The sequence below is a fragment of the Nothoprocta perdicaria genome, unplaced genomic scaffold (assembly GCF_003342845.1).
Source record: "Nothoprocta perdicaria isolate Ctin4 unplaced genomic scaffold, notPer1 scaffold_8, whole genome shotgun sequence".
Classification (NCBI taxonomy): Eukaryota; Metazoa; Chordata; class Aves; order Tinamiformes; family Tinamidae; genus Nothoprocta; species Nothoprocta perdicaria.
In genome coordinates, this window is record NW_020456087.1 from 6,938,643 (window position 1) to 6,952,661 (window position 14,019).

Genomic DNA, 14,019 nt, shown 5'->3' on the forward strand with positions numbered 1-14,019 from the left:
GTGCGCATGCGCGCGGCACGCGCGCTCCCGGGACGGGCCAACGGGCACGCGGGCGGACTCCTTCATGCGCATGCAGACTGGGCCGGCGCAGCCCACGAACCTCATGCGCATGCCTCGAAGCGCGCCCTCGCTCTGGCCTTTAAAAGCCCTCCTCCTGCGCATGCCCAGACTGGGGCCTGCGTGTGTGCCCGACCTGCATGCGCATAGGTGGCACCGCCCCCAAGCCCCACCTCTGCCTGCTAGTGCGCATGCCTGCTGACGCTGCCCCGTTAAGGTGGAGCGTGCAGAGGCGCGGCCTTCCCTAGAGTGCAGGCACGCGGAGTGTGGGCAGACGTCCTTAACGAGCAGCCGCGTACGCGTCCTGGAAGCGGAAGCGCGCCGTGGGGGGTGGGTGGGCCGTGAGAGCGAGTGGTGACGTTTCGCTGCCGCGGCGGCCGTTGGTACCGTTGGCGCCGTTGGCGGCGGGGGCGGCTCGCGGGCCCCGCGCTGCGCTCCCGGTGAGTGCCCGCGCCGAGGGGCCGCGGCCCCGGCGCCTCCCGCTGATTCTGGTGCTTTACRAGGCTTTGATGCGCTAGGGAAGCGGCGCGGGTTAAAGCGCCGGAGCGACTCACGCCTCTCGGTGCGGTGTTTTTTTCTTGTGTGCTCACAGCGGTTGGACTGCAGCAGCGCAGAGTGCTCGGGCATGCTCTGAACTGAGCTTTTAGACATCAGAGGAGGAAGGGGCTGCCCTAGCTGCAGTCGAAAGTTCTCAGTAAGTGGGTAAAATTAATAGTTAATGATACAACTATCTTGCAGGCAAAGTTCATCCTAAAGGATAGGTTTTTTCTAGGGACGGAGAGGAGGTATTAAATATCAGTAATGCCTAACGATCATGTGTGTCTCTCTAGAATCATTAGTGCATGCAGCCTACACGAGCTGTAACATATTTGAGTATAAGCATTTGCATCACTTGCTACAACTGAGACCAGTGTTTAGGTTGATTTTGCATCTTAGTGAAGTTTCTGGGGGTTTGTTCTGCCCCCATACTGGAGAGCTTAGAGTGGCTGCCTCTTCTTCTTTCATCAAGGTTTGTTTGTTTTTTGAATCTGGCAGTTCCATGTCAGCATTAACGCTCAACTAAGCAAAGCACCCAGAAGGTCAGCTTGCAAGAAAGACATGTTTTAGTTAGTGTACTATGTATTTTTTGTTTGTTTATGAGCATATGGCAAGCCTTTTTTAGAGCTTGTAGTGCTGGTAGCAGATATCCGTGAGTGTGATAGAGAGTTTTCTTCCATCCTGTCTTGTTCCTAGTCTCCTTTCCCAAGCTGGTGAAAGTTTAGTGTAGCTAATGACATGTTCATTTTATTAAGTGGGCCAGGCTTTCTTGTCTTGTCTTTTTTCTTCCCTTTCCACTTTTTTTAAGTCAGCTACTTTCGTTATAGGAGCTTTAGTTTTATTTGTGCATTTGTTTGCTTTCTATTCTGAAAGCAACAGCTTAAATCTGAATTCTTTTGTTTGCAGAGGGGTGGTTTCAGTCAGGTGTGAGAAACCAGCTGTGAAGTTAAACAGCAGGTTAGACTGAGGAGCTCTGTTTCAGCAGCAACTATTTCACCAAGACTTTTGTGCTCTGCGGACAGTTTAGTTTGACCATTTTCAGAGTTCTAGTTTGCTTTTCTGTCGAATGTTCTTTTAAGTTATATGGTCATCTTGCATAGGCTTTATCTTAATTTTTCTACTCATTTCTTTCTGTCTTTCTTAATGACTCCCTCCCATCTTCTTTGTCACTTAAGTCTAATTTGAGCATTACTATCACTGCTATGTTTGTTTCTTTAAGATTATTGTTAAAATAAGATGTTTATTTTCTTTTGTCTACCGGTGAAGTTCTTGTGTAGCTAATCCATACTGCTGTGTATTGGTTATTGCATCATCTTTTTCTTGCTTCCCATGAAACAGCTATACGGCTGAAAGGAGGGTGAGTGTTTTCATGTGTTACGAGTTCCCTTCAGGACTGTGGTTGTTCTCACTCTGAGTTAAGGCATAGTTTGAGCTGGTATGGAAAAAATTATCTGCAATGAACAAAACCCGAGCTCTTATGAGAGAGAATGCTAAAGTAGAATATGAAATTTACGCACTAAAAATTCAGGAGTGTTGATAGAGTTATCGAAATGAGAGATCTGCTTTGATTTCTAATAGGACAGATAAATAGAACTGGTCAGTAATGTTCAGCCATTTGTGTTGCCTCTGATCATATTGCCTCTGCAGAATGCAGCGATTGTGAGCTATCCTGTTTGATTTCCTTATGTCATGGAGCACATTGCTGATAAGAAGATAAAAAGCAATTAACATTCTCTCTGGAAATCTATCTGGATTGTATTTTTGTGGTGAAATGAATGCACATGTATCCCATACAGTAAAATGTTTCCTAGTTGCAGTATGTTATTTCTAGCTTTAAGTAGGCCACCAGAATAACCTAAAATTAACTTCAGATCATATTTGCTGAAAATAACTGTTTAAAAAAAGTTCAGCTTCTGAGCAGCACTTGACAGGGGTAGCAGGTTTCTTAATCCAAAACATACTGAAATAATGCATTTGAGAAGGTATGGCTTAAACTATTTTAAAAAATGTTTTTTAAATGTTTTCCAGGTTCCTTCGAGTTGTACTTGAAGCCGCCAAAATGGTGCTAGCAGATCTTGGAAGGAAAATAACGTCAGCATTGCGCTCGCTGAGCAATGCAACAATTATCAATGAAGAGGTGTGTAATCTGCATATGTGATTGCAATATGATATTTAGAAAGCAGAAATGCTGACAGGCAAGGCTAATTGTGCTCTCCGCACTACGTTAATGAGAAATTGAAGTAGATTGATGTCATTTTTTAAATCTCCTCTTTCTATAGGTATCCTCTTTCTAGATGAAGATTTGTAGTTAATATTGTGAAAACTTAACTAATTTGTCTTGTGCTGTCTCAGGCATGGTGGATCCCAATCCTAGAGCCTGATGGCTGGGTGGTTGGAGAGCCTATAAATGAAAATCTGCACCTAGGTTTGGGCAGAGCGTAGGCTGTAAGACCACATTGAGATCTGAGACTTGTGTTATGTGGATGTGTTATACGCTAGCAGGAGTTTAAGTCGTCAGAGAAAATGCAGCTTTTGGTGTAAACTTTTCCCTGTGATATATAATGTGTGTTTAATTTGTAGCTTTGATTATATGTTGATTTGACTTTTGTACATTGAACACTCTCAAGATAGACCATACACTGTGTTGTAAAACTCTCTCTCTCTTGTACTTCAAAGGTTTTAAATGCTATGTTAAAAGAAGTATGTACAGCATTACTGGAAGCTGATGTTAATATCAAACTAGTTAAGCAGCTCAGAGAAAATGTCAAGTAAGTAAAATAATGAATTTGAATTTTAAAGTTTGTAAAAGTTATAGTTTGAGATCACCGAACATTAACAGTTGTATCAAAAGAATCTTTCTCCTAAAGAAAATCAGCCTGTTTATTGCTGTTATTTTCATATCTTAGGGGGAAAAATGTTGCCATCCATGAGTGGTGTTATGGATGGGCAATTTTAGATGCTTCATCTTTGCATGTTCTGTGCAGCATATAACCTGTCTGCACATATGACCAATACTGCTACCCTGACTATTTTCAGATATGTAATGCAAGTAGAGGCCAATCTGAAACATTACGTCTTAAAAATATACTCTATGTGAAAAGCATCAAGGCAAATCAGAGTGCTGCTCCAGTTGCAAAGAATTAATATATTTTTAGCTTGAAGATGTGCTTTAAGATATGTAGTGTTTCATGGCTTTGGTTTTATTAAAACCATTTCTTGAACTCAGGTCTGCAATTGATCTTGAAGAGATGGCATCTGGCCTCAACAAAAGGAAAATGATTCAGCATGCTGTCTTTAAGGAACTCGTTAAGGTAGGAGTTTGAAATTCTGTGTTACATCACTTGTTTGTACAGCCTGAGCTATAGAGGCAGTACAATAGCAAGCCAAATTTTGAGATTCTAATACCTGATCTACAGTCATAGGTGTATGACTGACTGACTGGGTGGTTGTGTGTCCTATTCTAAAGGTATTCCAGAGCTGCAAAAAAGTGGGGTTTTTTTTTTGTTTTTTTCCCCCCCCTCTCTCTTTGACTGAAACTTTGCTAGCYGGATGTCTTTAACCTCAATTAAGCTTTTGAGCAAGTGGAGCTTAGATGGGAAAAGGGAAAAGCACTAATAGCTTTCTCTATGAGAAGTTTTCTGGTTTGGAGGGTAAGAAGATTTTTTTTCTTTCTTCTTTGTCTACTTAATCAAGTCAGAGCCTGGGTGTCCTCTTTCCAAATCATGGAATAGATCTTTATTCTTTTGGAATCTGTACTAGTCCAAAACAGCTCTCTGGAATGTAGGTACCTTCTACTTGTGGAAGACATGAGACAGCCTTATAGTCAGTGTGGTACTCGAGGGCTCTCGGCAGAAGAGGTCCATCTGGGACACTGATAGTGGAGTGGAGGTCATACATATTCTTATATGTTGTTTGGAATGTGTGTGACCTATATAGAAGCAACCCCAACTTTTGTGCTTGGCTTTAGAAAGAAGCTAATACTGTTAGTGTTGAAGAGTGATTATGTATGGTGCTATATGTTATATAGATTGCTTGCACAGGCTATTACACTTAACAGTAAATCAGCAAGTGTCTAAGATAAATTAGCGTAGAGTATGGAAAAATCATTTACCCCATTAAAAATAAAACCAGACACCTAGTATAGCCACATGTGACGCTAACAATACTGTGCTTCCTAAGTTCAGTTCTGTAATGTATATTGTGCTTTGTCTTGTAGCTTGTGGATCCTGGAGTCAAAGCATGGACACCTACCAAAGGAAAACAGAACATTATAATGTTTGTTGGGTTGCAGGGAAGTGGTAAAACAACAACCTGTTCAAAGGTAACTTTCCATAATTTTTGTTTATTTTTGGTTTGATTTGTTTTGCATTTTTCATTAAGCCCTTTGGTAGGACTTCTCTTACGCTGTATTGGTAAAGTGACAATTGCTTACAACACAGCATTTTCTGAGACAAGAGCTGAATGTCCAAAGCAGTGTTCTTTTGGGACAATTTAGGGCTTGTAGGTCTTGCTTCAAGATTGTTTCTTTGTTTAACTGAACACTTGATGAAACAATATTGTATATGGAAAACAAAGAGTCTGTCTGTTTCTTACTTCTTGGATTTAATGCAAGGACTGTGTATGGAGTCAGTCTCATTCTGTTAGCTAGTTAATGGAACCAGTGAAAATTGGCCTCTGTGAGTGCCTCAGGTAAATATGAGTAGATGGTGGGAGAACTTTTTCAGCCCTCACCTCAGTGAGAAAAATTAGATCCATGTTTTTAAAGTTAAAATGAGTGCCTTGAATCAAGGTTTACCCTGATTACAGTGATTGTTGGGAAGTAAAATCATATGGAAAAGATGATTTAATTCATCTTTGCATGTTTTTAAATCATAGTCTTTCAGATTCATATGCCTATTCATATCCATGTTCTAATTTCGTAAGCATTTGCTCATGCTGCAGTAGACAAACCATATTTTGAAATTTAAACAATATTTAAATGTGTGACTCAAATGTTCTCTGAGTGTGCAGAGTGTTCTCTGAGTAAAGCTCATTGCTACAGGAAGCTACAGATTCCTTCCATTGCTTTAAAACATGCCCTTGGTTTAGAAATATCTTTCTTCAACCTTCATCCTGGAAGTAAAGAAGTGAGTGATGTAGCTGATGTTGAAGTACTTAAGGCTTTGGGTAGTTTTGCGTAGCTATTCTTATCCACTGTATTAAGAGTAACCAGAATCCAGGAGTTAGTAAAATGGAAACCGTGGCTATTTATAGGAGCTCAGGAAACTGAAATCAGATGCCGAATCAAGCAACTGTTTTCATCTAACTATGAATGGTTATCTTTATGACATACTTTTTCTTAAATAATGAAGATGGCAACATTTGATACTTGTTGCTAAAAGGACTCGCTTGTAGGCAGGTTGTAGCAGCTGAGAAGTCTGGCTCGGCTCGGAGGCATCAGTGACTTGCACGCTCTTGCACCAGGTCGTGTTTTGTACTGAGGTATTGGTGTGACTGCAGCTTTTGTTTCTCTTTCACAGTTAGCCTACTTCTATCAGAGAAAAGGCTGGAAGACTTGTTTGATATGTGCAGACACATACAGAGCAGGTAAAGAAACAAATCATTAATGACTATTTGTATTATCTCCAATATTTGAGGATTTTTAGATCATCCTTTGACTCTGTCTTACAGGTGCTTTTGACCAGTTAAAGCAGAATGCCACAAAAGCAAGAATTCCCTTTTATGGAAGGTAAGCATCTTTCACAGTCAAATTGGCGTTTGGAGCCCGTTTTGATGTTGCCTAATTATTCAGATATTAATATAACAGTTGCTCTGTTAAGGCAACCACTGTACTCTGTCTAGGTCAATGTGCTGTTGGCAGTAGTAGACGGTAGGGAGAGTGTAAGAATAGCTCAGACTCCTCGGGATGATTCACTGGAATGTTCTCGTATCTTGCTGCAGTTACAGCAATTACCTGACCAGGTGACACATGCAGATTTTTAGGAAGTCGTCCATGTAGCACCTTCACACATCAAGGAATTGTTTGAACCATTAATTTTTATTGTCAAGTAGGGGCAGCAGTGGACCTAAGACAGTTCTTGTATATCAGTAAATCACTTTGCTATATTTTACTGAAAATATGCTGATTGGGTGCTCTGTGGTACCTTATCTGAAGGAAGGGTTATCAGGGGCTAGATCAGCCTTCAGCAAGGAAGAGGGGTTAAAGTACTTGGTGTTTCAGTTCACTAGATATTAAAAGCAAATTGCTTAGGAAGTTGTGGTTTTGCTTAAGCAGTTGTCTTGACCTAGGAGAAAGTCTACCTTGAAATTTAGGTGGATTTGTAATTAACAAGGTTTCAGTCAAGGAATGAAAGGTTTCTTTGGGAGCCAAGCTTTGCACATCTGTTAATGTTTCTCTTTGCTTTTGGTCAGTTACACAGAAATGGATCCTGTAATAATTGCCTCGGAAGGTGTGGAGAAGTTTAAAAATGAAAACTTTGAGATAATCATTGTTGATACAAGCGGACGTCACAAACAGGAAGACTCTTTGTTTGAAGAGATGTTACAAGTTGCTAATGCCATAGTGAGTAGTTTCAAGAAATACAGCAACTTCTGTGGCAATTTGGCTACAATTCATTGTTCATCTCCAAATGTTCTGCGTAGATTTGTTTCCTCTGGCACGTGTCAAAACGTGATCTCTGGAATATAGTAGAAATAATGGACTGAATATTTAAACGTACTCATGCAAACATGACTGACAAACTAAGCTGCATGATTGGTGCTTGATAGTTCTATACCAGTTTTAATTCTTGATTCTATTAATTCAAGGTGCCTGCATATAGCTGGACTCTAGGTACTGCTTTAACTTCTCATTTTGCTGATCTCTTGCACTGACAAACAACAAAAACTTTGAAATTCTGTAGCCAAGTGTATTACCAAGGTTTTTGTGCCTATCATGAATACTTGCCTTAAAACAGAGCAAATTATTGGGTAGCTTTCAGTAGTTTGGATATGTAAATGAAGCTGAAAGTTTTTGCATGAGTTTAGAAAGTCTGACGAGCTTGTGATTCCGTGCAAAAGAGTGGGACGTTTCCCACACTACTCTTGTTAATAAATAACTTCCTTTCAGAGGAGTGCGACGTCTTGAACTCTCAACAATTAAAATAAATGGGAGTGTTTTTTGACATTTATTGCTCATAGGTACTAATGAGGTTATTGGCTCAGATGCTGGCCAAAGTGAATCAAAGCAAAACCAGTAACTGTTAACCTGTAAAATTTTCTATGCTGTGGATTCTTTGAGAAATATTAATACAGCATAAGAACTTGTAAAGGTCCTTAGAGAATATGGCTTAAAAAGCACAGATGTTATGTTTTGAAGCATGTACAGCTCTTACAGAATCACAAAATTCTGTGCAGTGCAGAACTGGCAGGGACTGGAGATCATCTTATGCAGCCCCCCAGCTTGAATAGTGTCAGCTCCAGCAGGTTGCCCAGGACCATGTCCAGGCGGGTTTTGAACATCTCCAAGGATGGAGATTGTACAAGATCTCTGGGCAGCCTGTTCCAGTGTTACCACTCTCCCAGTGAAGTGTGTTCTTGTATTCAAGCAGAAAATGTGCTAACATTCCTGCACGCTCCCAGTTCTTTCATTAAGTTCTGCACTGAATGTGACATATGAACAGTTTAGGAAAGCAGAAAACAATTACTCTCTTTTTTAATTCCAGCAACCGGATAACATAGTTTACGTGATGGATGCCTCCATTGGCCAAGCTTGTGAAGCTCAAGCTAAAGCTTTCAAAGATAAAGTAGACGTAGCCTCAGTTATTGTCACCAAGCTTGATGGCCACGCGAAAGGTGGTGGTGCCCTTAGCGCGTAAGTACTGTGGCTTGGCAGCCTGGGCGGCGCGTGCAGTTGGACAGATGAGACTCTCGTGAAATGCGTTACTGCCTCACAGAAATCTATTCCATGAGCATTACTGTAGTACTCTGCAGAATGTAGGGATTGAAATCTGAAAATCATGTTTTTATCCAACTTCTGGTGGCCCTATTGATATTTAACATCTATCAGATTTGGATCTTGTGATATATTTTCAATGTTACGTTGTGGTTGTGATGCATGTAAAACCTCTGTCTTCTTAGAAAAGCATTGGAAATGATTATTTACATTACATCTTACATATTAGAAATTTGTATTAAAAAGATAAATTTGRACTTAATAATGTGGCTAATCTGAAAAGTTTGCTGCTTATTTAATGCCCCAGGGGCATTAAATTAAATTAATGCCCCTGGGGCATTAAATAASGGGAAAAACTGTAGCATGTCGCATCTAATGGCCCTAAAACTGTGATGTTGACCAAACTTCTGGGTGGTTGATGACTAGTGACTTAGTCTTTACTCACACTTCCCTAATTTTTCTTCTTCCTTGTTTCGCTTCTCTTGTGCTGTGCTGTATCTTGACACTCTTCCCTGTTCGGTAATGGTTGTGTTTTATCTTCAACCTTGTATGATGACATGTTATTTCTAGCTGCATTCAGATGATGCAGCTTGTATGGAGACAAGATGACTTGACAAAATAGTCTAATTAATCTGACACCAGCTTGTTAAATCACTGTCTGATATTAAATGTTGATCTTAAGTGCTGGAGTTCTTTAAACTGCCATCTTCATTTTGCTGCTGTTGTAGAAGTGATGGAAAAGCTAAACCTAGGAGTAAAGTATAAATGACAAGTGAGCTTCGGGTATCATGAGTTTGCATACATTAAGAAGCTGCTATACTTTCTATAGATAGACTGGAAGCAGAGTTAATCTAATAGCTGCTGCCAGTGATTGAATCCTCAAAAGTTTTGGGTTTTTTTCCCTTTTTATTTCTTTTGTAGACAGCATAAGCTGTTTTGCTGTATTAAAAATGAGATTGCTGTTTGTGAGAGGAACCAAGAATAAAAAGTACTCAGTGCCTGTCTCATCCCAATACTACAGTTCTATCTGTCCCAATTTTAGGGGATGACCTTTTTATCATGTTTAGGGGACATGACCTTTTTAACTTTCTTTCTGAAAATCAGCAATGAAAATGAGGAGCTTACATTTCAGTAGATCATTTTGGAAGCAGAATATAGTAGAAGCAGAGTTTGCATTTTTTTTGAAGTGCTGAATGTAGAAACTTGTCAGCTATTTTAGCTACCTATTCTGGCTTAAAATGACGAATGATTTGCCCTTGTAATTGAGAAGCAAGAAGGGTACTTCGGACAGCTTGCGTTGTGTTGGTGGTTCCTAGCTGGTGCTGTTAACTCAAAATCAAATTATGTTATTATTTTATTAAGTATAAAATATTTTTACTGCAGAGTTGCTGCCACAAAAAGTCCTATTATTTTCATTGGAACGGGTGAGCACATAGATGACTTTGAACCCTTTAAAACACAGCCTTTCATCAGCAAACTTCTTGGTAAGTACTGCTTATAACTGCACTTTCAAGACACTTGGAATTATAGAAAGTCAAAGTGTAGTACTTGTTTAATGACAACTTAAAAAGATGATTTTGTCTTCTAGGTATGGGTGATATCGAGGGATTGATAGATAAAGTAAATGAGTTAAAGTTGGATGACAATGAAGCGCTCATAGAGAAGCTCAAACATGGTAAGTTATTCCCTAAGCACAACCATGAGCCGGGCATGGTAGTTTCCTTACAAAATGTGTTCACCAAGTTACTTGTCATTATATGACAAGGTTACACAGACTAGCAGAGTTTAACAAAAGTGCATTGGTCTGTCTGCCTTGGATAAGTGTGGAAGTCAAGTAAATTGAGCTGTATGCCTTGAATCAGGCGACAAGTAGTGCTGTAATTACACATTTGCTGGCTTAAAAGAGACCATCCAGAGGGGCCATCCAGAATGATTTAGCTGTATTAGTGGTAGCAAAGAGGTTAATTTGTCCACTTAGCTATGCACTACAGTATTTACCCTCTTTATATGAACAATAATAGCGGAGAAAGGACAGTAATACTTAAAGGTTAGCGTGACCTTTGCTAACTTTATTTTTTTTTGTATTTCAGGTCAATTTACATTAAGAGATATGTATGAACAATTTCAGAACATCATGAAAATGGGACCATTCAGTCAGATCTTGGTTAGTTATCCACAAAATGTGTTTTATTTTATCAACTTCTCATTTATATTTGAAGAACTTCCAAAAGCAGAGAAATCTATTTGTCTACGCTGTGATATATATCTGCTGAACTAAAACTTGCTGTCTACATTTTTGGCTGCCTAATTCAAATTAGTTTTGCATAATCTGACCCAGCTTTTGTTTTACCTTTTAAAACTAGGGTATGATCCCTGGTTTTGGAACAGACTTCATGAGTAAAGGCAATGAACAGGAATCAATGGCAAGGCTAAAGAAATTGATGACTATAATGGACAGTATGAATGACCAAGGTAAACCAAACTTCCAACTGCTCTTTTTTTTTCCCCATTTTGAACAATCCTATTTACAGAGATGCTCTTGGAAACAAGTTAGATGTTTATAATGATGGACAACAGAGAGGAGTAATCACTTAAATGGCAAAGGGTACATGCATGATTCTATAGCTTAAACTTTGTGAATAAGTCCAAATATTTAGAAATGCATTGTGACAATTGAGATCCTCATGCTGCTGTTGTGTGTAGAACAGGTGAGATCTCAAGTGGTCTCTTCAAATTTTTGTAAAATGTATCTTGCCTCTTAAGTTTTCAGCTTGCAATATTAACTTGCACATTAAAATAGTTGCATTCATCTTTTGCTGAGTACCATTGTCTTCCTACTCCTCATCAATCTGCTTTAGCCAGTAGTGTAGTCTGCTCCCTGGAGCCCAAGGTGTGTTGTGTCTTAACTGACACAGCAGAACTTGCAGGAGAAGCAGCACATTYGCGCTGTTTTGCTAAAGCCCTTAATTTAGCTTGCACTGAGTAAACTGAGAGCACAATTAGCTCTGATTTTTCCATCATGATGATTAACCTAGGAAGGAGCTCAGCATTTAAGTGCTCTTCCCATTAAAAAATTGTACTTCAGTTATTTCTGTGCAATGCTGCATTGTCTTTTCTAAAACTAGATCTGTATTTTAAGGAGCTGAGTCTAAACTAAGCTTTGTACTCTGAATCCCAGCAAACATGTTCTTACTGCTGTCAGGTTATAACAGATGTTCAATGTTCCATTGAATAGTTTTTTTCTTTCCTACGCTAACTGCAGAACTCGACAGTACAGATGGTGCCAAAGTTTTCAGTAAACAGCCGGGAAGAATCCAAAGAGTGGCCAGAGGTTCAGGTGTATCTACCAGAGATGTTCAGGAGCTCTTGACCCAATACACTAAGTTTGCACAGATGGTGAAAAAGATGGGAGGTATCAAAGGACTTTTCAAAGGTAAAAAGTAAAACACTCTGTGGAGGTGACTTGCAGTGTGAACAAAGGRAAAAATAAAATATGTGTATTAGGTGCTGGGGGAGGAAAGGGGGATGTGTTTCATGGTATTTTAAAACTCTTGAACTGTTAAGAGCTATACTGTTCTTCATGCTGCTAATGTATAACTGGACAGGGAATGCTGTATTTTTGGTTTTATCAGTGGCATTCAAACTGGGGGACAGGGATTGTTTCTCTTTAAAAATTACTAAGGGTAGTAAAGGTATAGTAACTTTTGATCATTGACTTGAATGGATTTGAATGCAGGGTGAGCATGTAAACTGCTTCCAGTTTTAGTCCTGTATGTTAACCTATTTGTGTGGGTTTTTATGGTTTTGTTTTTAAGGTGGTGATATGTCAAAGAATGTAAACCCATCTCAGCTGGCCAAACTGAACCAACAGATGGCAAAGATGATGGATCCACGAGTTCTTCATCATATGGGTGTGTGTTGCCCTTTTACAGCTTCAGGAAGGGATTACCAAGCAATGACAGTGGTGCATTTAAAATATTACACAAGTGAAGAGTGCAGTTTGATTCTGTGAGGTGTTATATATCAGTATTAAGTATTTTTAGCTCTTCTAAAGGTACTCAGAAAACTGGGCTTGCCTGTTAAGAATGCATTGCACTTACCACTGCCTCTGGCCTCTTTACTAGGATTAATCTCTCCACCTCGTTGGAAAGTTTTTGCACTTGCATAGTATTCAGATTATATGTGCTACAATGACACTGCAGAAGGAGCATAGCTGTGCTTGAGGGTTAATTAACACATTTAATTATCACATGTATGTTCTCCCTTTTCTGCAGGTGGCATGGCAGGATTGCAGTCAATGATGAGACAATTTCAACAAGGTGCCGCTGGGAATATGAAAGGCATGATGGGATTCAATAACATGTAAAGAAGCCTTAATAAAAATGGACTTGGTTGACAGTTTGTTGCAACTTCAGTGAAAGGATTTGCTTTCTTCCTTTTTACAATGATGGGGGAGTGGTGTTTTGAAATCTTATTCAGGCTTCTCAGTTTCTACATCTAATTTCTGAAGATTATTTTTGCTTACATTAGTTTCTCTCCACTAATACCTGATGGCACAAAGAGTATTTCAGTTTAATAAAACAAAATCATGATGTAAAATTTTAATATTTAGAGACACTTGTAAATTGTTTGCATCAAATGGCAGCCATTATATTTGTAAACAACCCTGAGCTTTGGTTATAGTAACATAAAATGTCACAAATATACTGTAAAATAAAAGTGGTTATAAATAAAGGAATAGCCTTTTTTTCCAGTTCTTTCATAGYTACACTTTTTTAGCATGTAATGAGACTATTTTCTTATTGAAAAAGACTGCTGTTTGACATGTTTTTAATTACTGCTATGGCTAATGCTTGACATAGATGCTGAACTATTGCCATAGTATTTAAAACTTGGTGGCCCTGCTGCTCAGATTTTCTCAGTGGAGCATTTTCAGAAGGCACCCAGTTTTTGGAAATTATTGTTCTGCAGGGCTGTATCCTTCTCTCCTGATTCTTTAGGTGTTAAGATACCCGTGTACCCATATGACTTCTGTATCTTTGGTATATGTGCCAACATGATAATTTTCATAACTGCTAATTAAGCAGCTGTTTTTCTGTGAAGATGACAAAGTCTGAAATACATGGTAACTAAAATTCTGTTCCTTTACTGAGCTTTCATACTGAAGAGCCATATAGAGTTGTACATGACAGACCATATTGTTCCCAGTTCATCTTAATTTCCTATAAAATTCTTGCTGCTATTTCAGTCCACAGAATTTTCTGTCTGAAGCAGGCAGAATCTACAGGCAAATTTCAGAAAATGGGGAAGATAACACATCAGATTTCATGATACTGTTAGAAAATACTTTAAGATGGTTTGTCCTGATGTTAAGCAAAGAGGGTGTGTTCAACTCTTCTTTGTTGAATTCTGGTATGCTCAGTACTACCTGGCAGATTGGTAAGACTGACTATGTTGTCCATTGCTAAGGAATGTTTCAGATTTGTCTTTTG

At 39.2% G+C, this 14,019-nt stretch overlaps 1 protein-coding gene across 3 annotated transcripts; it reads left to right on the forward strand.

Annotated features, from left to right (window-relative positions):
• The first annotated feature begins 478 nt into the window (after nucleotides 1-478).
• SRP54 (signal recognition particle 54) lies at nucleotides 479-13,424 on the forward strand. 3 transcript variants are annotated; one of them, XM_026051722.1, is made up of 16 exons: nucleotides 479-497; nucleotides 2,623-2,731; nucleotides 3,271-3,362; nucleotides 3,821-3,905; nucleotides 4,811-4,915; nucleotides 6,114-6,180; nucleotides 6,265-6,322; nucleotides 7,006-7,156; nucleotides 8,298-8,446; nucleotides 9,911-10,011; nucleotides 10,116-10,202; nucleotides 10,618-10,691; nucleotides 10,891-10,999; nucleotides 11,790-11,960; nucleotides 12,343-12,438; nucleotides 12,802-13,424. In XM_026051722.1, exons 2-16 carry the CDS (start codon nucleotides 2,654-2,656, stop codon nucleotides 12,891-12,893), a joined length of 1,515 nt encoding a protein of 504 aa, XP_025907507.1. In that variant the 5' UTR covers nucleotides 479-497; nucleotides 2,623-2,653; the 3' UTR covers nucleotides 12,894-13,424. The 3 variants fall into 3 exon arrangements, with proteins under 3 accessions (XP_025907507.1, XP_025907506.1, XP_025907505.1); XM_026051721.1 differs by lacking the exon at nucleotides 479-497 and adding an exon at nucleotides 631-751 and having other exon boundaries at nucleotides 12,802-13,201; XM_026051720.1 differs by lacking the exon at nucleotides 479-497 and adding an exon at nucleotides 1,904-1,951 and having other exon boundaries at nucleotides 12,802-13,201.
• The last annotated feature ends 595 nt before the right edge of the window (nucleotides 13,425-14,019 follow it).

Bases quoted from the DNA above. Each gene is read 5' to 3' on its own strand.
- SRP54 (XM_026051722.1), top strand. From the start codon at position 2,654: ATGGTGCTAGCAGATCTTGGAAGGAAAATAACGTCAGCATTGCGCTCG. The intron at 3,906-4,810 runs GTAGGAGTTTGA...TTTGTCTTGTAG, and splicing joins TCTTTAAGGAACTCGTTAAG to CTTGTGGATCCTGGAGTCAA. The intron at 10,692-10,890 runs GTTAGTTATCCA...TTTTAAAACTAG, and splicing joins GACCATTCAGTCAGATCTTG to GGTATGATCCCTGGTTTTGG.